General features: G+C 39.2%; 1 protein-coding gene across 1 annotated transcript; it reads right to left on the reverse strand.

Annotated features, from left to right (window-relative positions):
- Nucleotides 1-3,133: 3,133 nt before the first annotated feature.
- LOC126973360 (zinc finger protein 300-like) lies at nucleotides 3,134-12,070 on the reverse strand. The gene is made up of 5 exons (XM_050820593.1): nucleotides 11,874-12,070; nucleotides 8,691-9,215; nucleotides 5,794-5,919; nucleotides 4,513-4,635; nucleotides 3,134-3,967 (listed from the first exon to the last, which is right to left on the reverse strand). The coding sequence occupies exons 1-5, from the start codon at nucleotides 11,991-11,993 to the stop codon at nucleotides 3,770-3,772; spliced, it is 1,092 nt and encodes a 363-aa protein (XP_050676550.1). The 5' UTR covers nucleotides 11,994-12,070; the 3' UTR covers nucleotides 3,134-3,769.
- Between the last annotated feature and the right edge of the window lie 402 nt (nucleotides 12,071-12,472).

The raw sequence follows: 12,472 nt of genomic DNA on the forward strand, positions 1-12,472 counted from the left end.
GAGGACCACCACACATCCAGATGGTGGGGATGATATCCTAACTTGTCGCGTGTCGTGCGAATGTCTAATTCGGCGGCAGGAATCAGATTAAACAGCTCTTCAGAACACTCCCCGTGATAAATGCGGTAGAAGACACACAATGAAGCGACGTCTCTACGCAACGCCAAGTGATCCAGCCGTTCACAGAGCACTGGGTCCCCGACAATTCGAGCTGCTCTGCGTTGCACGCGGTCAAATGGATCGAGCTGATACTGGGGTGCGCCAGACCAGAGATGACAGCAATACTCCATGTGTGGCCGGACCTGCGCTTTGTACAGCGCTAGAATGTGGGCCGGCTTGAAGTATTGCCGTGCTCTATTAATGACGAGCAGTTTATTTGGCTTTGCCATCCAGATGGCCACGGAATTGGCAATCGCTCGAGATTTCGAGACCCAGTATTCCGATACTAGGCGCGGCTTTAAGAGAAGTGTTCTCGAAGAGCGGTGATACGACAAATGGAATTTTTTTAGTGGTAAACGCGCAAACTTGAGTCTTCTGGTTAAATTGGACAAGGTTCAATTTACCCTATTCCGCGACCTTCTCAAGAGAGGACTCGATAGAAGACACAAGTTTTTCCCGGCACTGGTCGATGATTTCCCGAGAGAGACCTGCATGGCCCGTGTATACGGCATCACCAGTGCTGTCGTCTGCATAGCAATGAATGTTGGAGGTGTCCAACATATCATTGGTATGCAGGAGATAGACCACAGCCGTGGGGCACTCCAGCATTTACGGGCTTCGGGTTCGAGCAATGTCCGTCGACAACGACCTGTATGCTGCGCCCAGTGAGGAAGCTGGAGGTCCACTTGCACAAGCTCTCGGGAAGCCCAAATGATGGAAGTTTTGAGAGGAGCGCCTTGTGCCATACACGATCAAAGGCCTTCGCTATATCCAGGCTAACTGCCAGGCCTTCCCCCTTGCTTTCAATAGCCGCAGCCCATCTATGTGTTAGGTATACCAGAAGATCACCTGCTGACCGACCATGGCGAAAGCCGTATTGTCGGTCGTTGATTAACTGGTGACCCTCTAGGTATACCAAGAGCTGACGGCTTATTATGCTTTCCATGATTTTGGAGAGCAGGGAGGTAATAGCAATAGGCCTGTAGTTTGCCGGATCCGAACTGTCTCCTTTTTTTTGGATCGGATGGACAAGGGCTGACTTCCATGAGTCAGGGACTACGCCTTTGGAATAAGAGTGCCGGAATAAACGCGTTAGCACCAGCGTCAACTCAGGGGCACACGTTGTAAGCACGATTGGTTTTCTGTCTGAACTGTACTTCAGGCATAGAGCTCTGACACCGCGGGATGTTTCGGCGATGTTTTTCCGTTGTCGTCAAGCGTCGAGTTGGAGGCTGTTGGCTGGCTGAAGTAACCAAGAGCAGCTTTCGACAGCGATCAGAACTTGCGTGTTCCGTTCGGGAAAGCTGCTCGCCGATTTTGACGACATGTTGTGACTTTGAACGGGCGATTTGCCGCTTAAAAAATCTGGAGGCACGGTTGTATTTCCTCTTAAGAACTATGCAGTTCGGATTCTTTGTGTCCAGCGCCGCAACCCAAGTTGGATACGCCTGTTTTTGCAGTCAGATGCTGCTTTAACTGACGCATCAAACCAGGGCTGTGATCTGCCACCGATCGGTACTACAGAGCTTGGTATAAAAATATCCATGCCCTGTAGTATCACATCGGCTACTGCAACGGCGCAGGCACTAGGATCATCCGAAGGGAAACAAACCCTGCCCCAAGGGTAGGATGCAAAAAAGGAACGCATCCTATCCCAATCTGCTGACTTTTAGTGCCAAACGCGGCGGGTCACTGGTGGTATGCGACGTGGGCGTCGGATAGGCACTACACTCCTGACCAGGCAATGGTCGGACGTTCCGAGAGGGGCGTCGACAAAGACCTGGTAAGCATCGGGATGTGTAGTCAGCAGAAGATCTAATAAGGACGGCATGTGGCTATCCACATCCGGGAGCCGCGTTGGCGACTCAACCAATTGGGACAGACCATACGCCAATGCAAAATTATGGACAGATCGCCCTGCGTAGTCTGTGGTACGTGATCCAAGCCATTCGGCATTGTGCCCGTTGAAATCACCAAAGACTACGATTTCAGCGGAGGGGATCTGTGCAAGCACATCGTCAATTGGCGCTTGAACGCAGCCCATGAGATGATCGGTTTCTACCACCGGGTGGCCACCGGTCCTCGACACTAACCCATGCGAAACAGAGCGGAACTAGGCCGCTACTGTGCGAGTGTGGTAATTAACCCGGACGAGTCTGGCCCGATTGTGCTGACGTCAAAAGACGGCACCGTGACTCGCCCACTTCTCAAAAGCCCTTAGTCGCCTCTTAGGACACCCATGGGCCTGGGACTCCCCTATTCTTTTTATGCCCCGGGGATAGTACAGGGCACAGTACACAAGAGATGGCAAAACAAAATGAGGAAGACAGCACACAACGTGAGAAGATTAAATAAAATTGACAGCAAGGCCTAACTGGAGAAGAGTGGCCCAAAACAGAAAAGAGTGGGAATCGTTGGAGGAGGCCTTTGCCAATCGGCACGCCTAACTAAGAGACAGTTTATAGTCTATATCTATTAAGCATATTGGTTTTTCAAATGTTAATTGTTTTTAGTACGAAATAAAATGGCTTTATTATTATTATTAAATTTCAAGTGGACGATTTGTTTATTGACCGTATTTCATATCCACAATCCGACATCAGATCCACTCTGATCTTGTATACCTAGGATTACTTTTAGTTTGATGTGGCAAAATGCTGTGATGGTGATTTTCATACCAGTGGGAGGATCCTTTGCACAGGATGCCGGCTAGATTATGGGGACCACAACGGCGCCTTTTTCGCAGTAATGTGTAAACATTATTGTTTCGGTCTGATGGGCGCCGTATCTTATGTTATTATTGGGCAAATGAGACTTAACATCTTATCTTGTCTCAAGGTGACGAGAGCAATTATTGTAGTGCCGCTCAGAATTGTTGGATTTTTCAAGAATCCTGAGCGGCAGGGCGTACCAATTACTATTCTCTTATTTTCATAAAAAAAAACTATAATGAGGCGTGAAATAAAACACAAAATTATAAGCTTAATAATGATGTATAAATACTACGTCATATACAATAAAGGAAAATACAATGGATTTATCTTTGAATAAGCAATCCATTTACTTAATATATGATTCTATCTAAACCCAGCCCCCTTCATGTTTTTTGTTTCATGATCTTCATTTGTTCTTGATTTTACTTTGTGATCTAGTATTATCCTATTTATTAAAGTTGTACCTTTTTTTTGCTTGTAGAAAACAACATAAAATCTATTGATACGATCGCTTCTAAACTCGTTGGGCTAATCCGAAATATTTGCGAGTATATCTCTAACTTTCGATCTAAAAGCAAATTCCAAACCACTTGCCGGCAAAGACACAAGGTAGGCAATTTTACGCATTCTGAATGCGGGGTCATAGGATATATTTTAGTTAGTTTAGCTGGGTTATTTTCGCAATTAGCCTCTACGTTGGGGGTGTAGTTTTCTTTTAGCTCCAAACAAGGCAATCCTAGAAAGTTAAAAACCTTTTCAGCCTAAGAGTGCTGCTGGAGAACGGAGAGAATCAGTATCCGTTGTTCGGCCACCAGGTTATAGTCCAATCTCTCAAATATATTGAGACATAGATTAATAAACTATGGTCTGTCCCTTGGAACTTTATAACATTGTTCTCAGTTGATATTCTGCCTGTGGATGTGATGGTCTGGCGACATAGCGTGGACTCTTTGCAAGTGTCGAGCGGCGTTACGTCGTCTCGCGAAACTGTTGTCACAAATGCCACATTTGTACCTGTACTGTGGCGCTCTGTGCCGGTTCTTGTGTATTCTCATTAACGTTACTGACTTAAAACGCGCCGGACATTGGTCGCACTGAAAGGAAGAAATTAATATATACACATCGCAGCCATTAGCCAACGCATAGGATATATAGCCGTTTCGTTAAATCCGTCATTGAATGAGATGGCTGAAAAAGAATTAGCTGACTCGTTAAAAACAACATTTTACCAAATAATTAAATGCCGTTTAGCCATTTCGTTAAAGTAAATGTGCAATGTTTGGTTAGGGTTGGTCAACTTTGGTTAGTGAGGTTAATTGAATGACGGCAGTTAATGAAAGGGCTAGTCATGCAATTGACTGGCTGATTTAACCATAAGGCTGTGCCATCAGTGTCGTGAGTCAGTTAATTGAACGGCTGGGTTAATGGTAAGTTTAAAAAAGTTTCAGTATTTCTGAAGCCTCCCTGCATTAATTGTATAAAAAATCATTTGTAATATTATGCAAATGTCAAAAATGATCTAAAAGAGAGGCAATGAGATTATCCCTCTTATTATTTTAAAACAAAATTAAATGTCATCTTTTAAAAACTGGTATTTAAAGCTAAACAAAAAGATTTAAATACTAGGATAACATAATACCTGCACAGTTTTCTCGGGCAAGTGGATAGCAACGTGTTGCAGGTAGCTACTCTTTCTGTGAAACCCGGCGTTACACTCCTTACATACGTACGGCTTCTCTCCCGTATGCAGTCTTTCATGGATCTAAAAATATTTTTACTCTTGAAATTCTAAAACTTATTCTGTACTGATCGATCGCTTCACGTTAGTACGTATTTATGATGGAGAGTTAGTTTTTTTCAGGAAGCGTACGGGTAGCGTCATATAAAGTGGTCTCCCACGCCCACATTTTCCTGGAACGCCAGAGAATCACAGGAGCTTTACCGGCCTTTTAAAAAAGTGTACGCGCCTTTTTTGATGTTATAGTATCGTCCCGGAAACACCGCACAAAGAAGCTCATTCCACAGCTTAGTTTTAAAGTGGAAAAGCGCACTGTGGACGTACACTAACATCCAGTGATGGTGGGGATACCCTATTTTTTGGCGTGTCATGCGAAAGTGTGGGTGTCAATTCGGCGGCGGAATCAGGTCAAACAGCTCTTCGGAAAACTCCCCGTCATAGATGCGGTAGAAGACATACCATGAAGCGACGTCTCTACACATCGCCAAGTGATCTTACCGTTAACAGATCACTTGATCCCAACAGCTCTGGATCGCACGCCGTCAAATCATTTGTGGTTTGACCTGATCCCTGCTAAATTTAGGCAAACCACTACACGCCTTAAACTTAAACCATCATCCAACTATTTAGATGCAGCGTTCATCTACAGTGTTTTTTTCATGTAACTTTATGCCACATCCAAACTGAAGTCAGTGAATGAGCTTCCTTGTGTAGTGCTAGAAAGGATTATACGACATGAGTTACTTCAATATTTTCTCTGTTGCTACAAGAGAGTGTGCCCCATAGAATTAAAAAGGTTAATAAAACTGTCTTTTCAACATACATGATATGTTGCCAATGGTTAACATTGCCCTGTTTTTCCCCAGGGCATAAGAAGAATAGGGAAGTCCCAGGCCCAAGGGTGTCGTAAGAGACGACTAAAGGCATTTACCAGGGAGGATTCTTTGCACAGGATGCCGGCTTTTTGTAACGTGAAGCAGGAATGTGTAAGCATTATTGTGTTTCGGTCCGAAAGGCGCCGTAATGAAATTACGAATTGACGACCGCAATAATTGTAGTGCCTCTCAGAATTTTTGGATTTTTCAAGAATCCTGCATTATAATGGGCTGGGCATATCAATTATCATCAGCTGAACGTCCTGCCCGTCTCGTCCTTTTTGTCATTAAAAAAATCGTAACGTACCTTGACTTGTTCTGCGTTAGAAGCAGTATAGTCACAGTATGAACATTTATCGGTCTTCTCATACCCGTGCTTCGCTCGGCAGTGCATCAATAATAAACGACGTGTTATGAACTTTTTGCCACAATGCTGAAAGTAATTATTAACTATACACACACAACGGCAAAATTATGTGAACTTAAAGTTTTTTCCTTCAGTCAAAGAAAGAGGCTTTTAAGTAAATAGCTACTTTAGGTAGCCGATGCTAAGATTCATTTTAAATCGTTACCAGTTTGCGTTGGGTTCGTAACATATTGATAAATCAGGTTACGCACACTAGATTTAGTCCAACTAATTGGTTACCTACTCAGTGAGCTAATTATTAGTGGTCGTTAGGTCTGTGACCAATCCACAAGGAAAAAGTTACCTTACAACATGCACTGTGATAGAGGAAAAAAATTTCCTACATAGTTTGTCTAACTGCACCTAGGTATAATGTTTACATTTGATTAACTAAAACAAAAATATGATTCTCATTGATTTAGAAGTCTTTCCTCCAACCAAATAAACAAAGACAGCATAAATATCCATGATTTTTTTATGGAAGAGGTGGACAAACGAAATGGACAAAAACCTGGTGTTGAGTGAACACCGCCGCCCACATTATCTTGTAACACGAGAAGAATCACAAGACTCTACTTTTTAAGTAAAGTGTTTGTACTTTTTGTACGTGGAAGAAAGCTCCATAAAAACTGCACTGTAGAGGACCACCGCACGTCCAGATGGTGGGGATGATGTCCAAGTTAAAACAGGGCAGGATATAGCAACAAGCCTTAGGAAACTCCAAAATTTACCGACTTGGGTTTGAGCACTATCAGTCGACAACAACCTTTGGATTTTGACCAGTGAGGATTCTGGTTTGTGGTGCAATTTAAAGAAATAAATATTTTAACACTGGCTTGACAATATATCTCTGAAAATGTACTCTATGTACAGAAAAATATCTCCGAATTAAAAAAAATCTGAGTTGCATAACTTGAATACAAGAAGCAAGCCCAAACTGGCGCCTGCTGTCGGCCGGCTATGTAATGTTATTGTCATTTGTGGGCCGAGGTGTACACTTTTACAACACGATACCTGAAGATTCAAGAACTCCCTTTGAATAAGTTTCAGTTGACAAGCAAGAATTATGCATCAAAGGCTACTATACCATTAATGACTTTTTAAATGACGAGCAAGCCTGAAAGTAAACTGCTCAGCCCAACATAGGCAAACAACAAAAATTTTAATTCTAGCCTGGAAAATAAAATTGTATATTGTGCTGGGTTTTTCTTTGCAGTTGATTTCCAAGTAGACCTTAACTTGTGGCATGAACTGCAATAGTTAAACTCATTAGATATAATTTTAGATTTTTGTTTCTTATTTTCATACCCAAGTGGCATTTTGTGTCGTACGGGTAAAATAAATATCTTTGAATCTTTGGTGGTCCATTTATATAAACTCTCGGGAAGCTCAAATGATAGGAATTTCGAGAGGAGCGCATTGTGCCGTAAACGATCAAATGCCTTAGCTATAATAGATGACCGCCGCCCAATTTTATGTTACTTTATATACTTTTATTATTGTTACTTTCTCCAAATCTCGTAATCCAACATTGTTTAACAGCCACGTAGACGGGGCGCAGATGACGCAGGGTATCTGAAGTCAAGCATCTTGGATTGAGTCTTGATGACAACTTGACGTTTTGTGATCATTTCACTAAGGTTTGTAAGAAAGCTATTAGGAATCTGGGGTTTATATTAAGTATCGCTCATAGTTTTTCGAATATAATGGCTATTATAAATTTATTCATAACTTTGGTTAGAAGCCAGTTAGAATGTACCGCCGTTATCTGGGCTTCTCAAGCCAAGTATTCTAATTTTAGAGCGTATACAAAATAAATTTATACATGAGGCTATACGGGGTTTACCCTTTTTATCCGCTTATGTACTCGACATTATTTATTATGGGTATGGTAGGATATGGCGAGCTGAGGGTAAGAAGGGACCTGGCGCTGATCTCATATCTATTCAAAGTGCTAAGAGGGAAGGTGCATAATGCGGATATATTTAATAGACTGTATATTGTAATTCCGGATAGGAACGTATGGCGCCATATCGGCCGTTGTTGCTGATAGTAGCGACCGCGTGCACCAACTTGTTAAGCCAGACAGCGATGACGCGTGCACTTCGTACAATTAATGAAATAGGAGTGGGACAGACGCCTTATAGTGACGTTTTCAGAAGACTGTAGTGCCATCTGTTAGTTGGCCCGAAAATGAAAGCTTTGGCAGCTGTCACTCGCTTTGAAACCTTTCAACTTTTCTATAATTGTGTTACTGCCCACTATAAATATATATATATATATATATATATATATTTATAATGGCGGCTAAGTCTAGCGTTTGCGCATGTGTGTAGCTCTCGTGTTCCATTTTGCATATTTACACTACTAAATCTATTCTTTATGTTCTATGTTGTGACAAAATTAGATAACTAACTCTACACGCAATTTCAACATAGTAAAAAACTGCAATACCTACATTAAAAAGTAGAGTTAGTTATTTAATTGCGTCACAACATTAAAAATGAATTTTATAATTTCGAGCTTATATATACATAGTTATTTTCGAGGCCAATCTCCAGATGGCGCTAGTTTTCAAATAGACAGCTCATAATGCGTAGAGAGGGCTCTCTTTTCTCTATATATTATTATACTCTTCGAAATAGCCTCACAGACGGATCTGTTTTGTTGCACTCAGGGCGAATTCACGAGAGTAGCGTTATTTAAAATATGTTATAAAATTTAAGTATAAAAATGTAAAATATAATATTCTGTAATGATAGTGTGCATTTTGAGAAAATAAATAATTTAAAACCTACCTCACAAACAACATCAAAGCCAGTATGTATTTTGTAATGATTCCGTAGAGACAGTTTCGATGTTAAAATTTTATGACAATATTCACACTCCACTTCGCCTCTATCGCCATTTCTCTTTTCTTTTCCATCTGTGCTTTTTATTTTACGACTCACTCTTTTAAGAACTGAACTCCTCTCTTTCTTATCAAAAGCGATACTTTCATCAATAAATTGTTCTTTCATTTCCTCCTTTTCAATATGTGATGCTTTATCATTTTCTGTTGGTATATTGTTAATTTGGAATGTATCTAAAGTAATATTGTCATCATAATCCTTAAAATCATCATCTGAATTACTCAATGTATCTGCAATATCTATATTAGTCAAATCTGGATCTATCTTCAATTTGCTTAAAACTTTAATATTACATTTATTTTCTAATATCTCCTGCACCTGTTCACATTTTCTACGAAAGTTTATTGACCTATTTATAAATCTTATGCAATGTAAACAAATTTCATGAGATAATGTGTCATTTATTTCTACCTGCAAATAATAATATAAGAAATTAATAATACATGATGGAGCCACCGGACAAAGACTGGTGGATCAAGCTCCACAATGCAATTTGAGAATAATGAATACCTTCTACAAGAAAGGCACGATCAGGAAATGTACTTGGATCTCACCTAATGAAAAATATAGTGGGAGGCTCCTTTGCACAGGATGCAGACTAGATTATGGGTACCACAACGGCGCCTATTTCTGCCGTGATGCAGTAATGTGTATACATGTGTTTCGGTCTGATGGGCGCCGTAGCTAGTGAAATTACTGGGCAATCGAGACCTAACATCTTATGTCTCAAGGAGCGCAATTGTAGTGCCACTCAGAATTTTTGGGTTATTCGAGAATCCTGAGTGGCACTGCATTGTAATGGGCAGGGCGTATCAATTACAATCAGCTGAACGTCCTGCTCATCTCGCCCCTTTTGATCATAAAAAAAGGCAGTAACATAATATAATTTTTCTTTATATTTGAGTTGATTTAATGAAAGCTTAAATATTAATAATATATTAATAGGTTGCGGTTTAATATTTATGACTTGTTAAAAAAACTACTTACTAGATCTCGTTCAAAGCAATTTTCGGTGGAAGTTTGCATAGTAATGCGCATTTTGTAAGTGTTTCTCGCGCAAGCTATTCAGTTTAGAAAAAAATAATATTAGAAACCTCAATATCATTCATGAAGACCTCCACACGTTTGGGTTTGATGACAAAAAATTTTTGAGTTTCAGTTCTAAGTATTGGTTCAAAATTTCTTGTTTTTTTTTTCTATTTTTGTTTGAAAATCTTAATGCGAGTTACAAAATACATCTACTTACCAAGTTTCAACAGTATAGTTCTTATAGTTTCAGATAAAAGTGGCTATGACATACAGACGGACAGACAGACCGACAAACATGACGAATACATAAGGGTTCCGTTTTATGCCATTTGGCTACGGAACTCTAAAAATGAAATCTACTACATTTATTGATGTTGGAGTGATAAACAATTTCAGCATTATCACTCATCACAGAATGATGAGAGTTAAACTCAAAATTATTTTAGCAGAAGGGCTGAACAAAAAAAAAATAAAAAAAAACAAAGAATCAGTCCAAGTGGAATACAACAAGCTCGAGAAGGCAAAAAACCACAGAAAAGAATCTAGAATACAAATAGTAGTATCTGAAAAATAAATGTTGTAGTAATCTTACATACAACAAGGTAAATTTAAAATGTTCTATTAAAAATTGCTCGGTCCATCAGGTCAAATTTAAAATACAGAGTTACACACACTCACTTATGCAGACATCGAAGCTATTCTTAAAGTGATAGCTTAGCATTCATATAATGTTAATACTTTGTAACATGATTAATCAGATACTCACACTCACACACACCAATACACACACACACATATAGAGTGCACATTTTGACCTTTCGGTTCATATTGTTAATCATAGAATGTAAATTGGTTGCCTACAGGACTGGCTGTGCCTAGTGTAAGGACCAAATATGATGTAATATTATGTGATAAAGTGTCTGTATATGATAAATAAATAAAATAAATAAGAGCTCAGTACCAAATGAATCTTGGAAGACTCACTACAAAACCAGAAGAAGAACAATCTTCGTCTTTTCTACAGTGGATCATACATGTGTGAAACAATGAAACAAGTTGTAGAAAAATAAAAACTGTTCTAGCAATAAACACTTCCAAAACACAATCTCAACACAGTCTATAAAAGTGTTTATTATCAGTCCTTGCATTTAGTTGCCAAACACGGTTAGAGTGGCAGGTCACATAATGGTACCTATAGCATTACAGCTGCAATTAGCAGTAGACCGTGTCATTTCTAAGCCAGTTCACATGTGGGCAACTATACAAGACGAGTGATAGTGGCAATTGTGACATGGATATGGTATTTTTTTTTGTGTGCACAAAAATAACGAATTATGGAAGAGAAAGAGCTGTGTTGCACTGTGTATCCCTAGACTCCGGGTTGTGGTGCTGTAAGTCAGATTATTCTCTAGGAGGCAACTCTGCCGTGACACCCATCAACACACAGTGCAGCACCACTCTAGTGTGACATGCATCAAACATAATGGTTAAAATAATATTTCAACTATTCGTGCTGCTCTGCACAGCGACCCTGTAATATATTCTGGCTTCAGGTCTTATTCGCCAATTAATTACACTTATTACAGCACCCTTCGAACTGATACTGAAAGAGTGCTTCAAGACTACTGTTTGATGGCAGAAAAAGGTGCCCTTATGATTCCTATCATGCTGGCATCCTGTGTAAAAATGTTTTTTGGGTATACTGTACAATTAAACTGTCCTGCGTGATAGGAGGTCTAATAACTTTTCCTTGGTGATAATGTACACTATCAGTTGTATATATTTTTAGGTTAGTGGTAAAAAAATTGTTAGTTAAAAAATCTATTGAATCGTCTGGTGTTAGACAGCATGGATGGTGGGAATTGTTTACTTCAGATGGATTACAGGATTTTTTCAAGAGTCCTTAATCTATCGTAAAAGTTACTCCATGAATATTAAAAATATTATCAACTTAAAGAAACAATCTTCAGAGTTAACATACTGCAATAAATTAACAAAAAACAAAATTTAACATTTATAATTAATATTTAAATTTCTAACCTTAATACCGGCAGTATCATAAATTATGTTTGTGTATTTAACGTAGTGTTCTGGGTAATAAAATATTGGGTGCAAGTCTTCAGAGTTCAGACACATTCTGCAGCATTTTGTCGAACCCATTACTTCGAAAAGAAACAAAATATTCTGCTTAAATTTACAAAACAAAATAAATTGGGGTTTATTTATTTACATTTATTTATTTTTAAATCACCCATCATGTATGATACGGGCATAAAGTCTTTTTGCTTTATGGTCGATTTACAATGATCAATGCATTGACTACGTGATTTACGGGTAACGGTAACCAAATTTACCCACAGAACACTATAACTAACTTCTACAAGAGGAATGAGGAATCTCATAAGCCGTAATGAAACATCAGAACTTTTAAAATGTAATAGAGCGAATTCCAAAACGACCACCATGCAATAGGCTATATGCATGACTTTTAAAAATACTTAAATTTGATTATTTAAATCCTAAAAGTTATCAAACTGATCAAATTATTATTAAATACATTCTTTTTGAGTTAAAAAATTAATATACATTTCGGGTATTGAGTCAACTCCTCATATGCCATGATTAAATCAAACGAGTAA

Source organism: Leptidea sinapis, chromosome 29, assembly GCF_905404315.1.
Source record: "Leptidea sinapis chromosome 29, ilLepSina1.1, whole genome shotgun sequence".
Taxonomy (NCBI): Eukaryota; Metazoa; Arthropoda; class Insecta; order Lepidoptera; family Pieridae; genus Leptidea; species Leptidea sinapis.

Coding starts and splice junctions, on each gene's coding strand:
- LOC126973360 (XM_050820593.1), bottom strand. CDS start 11,993: ATGGGTTCGACAAAATGCTGCAGAATGTGTCTGAACTCTGAAGACTTG. Junction 9,216..11,873: donor ATGATACTGCCGGTATTAAG/GTTAGAAATTTA, acceptor TATTATTTGCAG/GTAGAAATAAATGACACATT. Junction 5,920..8,690: donor GCTTTGATGTTGTTTGTGAG/GTAGGTTTTAAA, acceptor AATTACTTTCAG/CATTGTGGCAAAAAGTTCAT.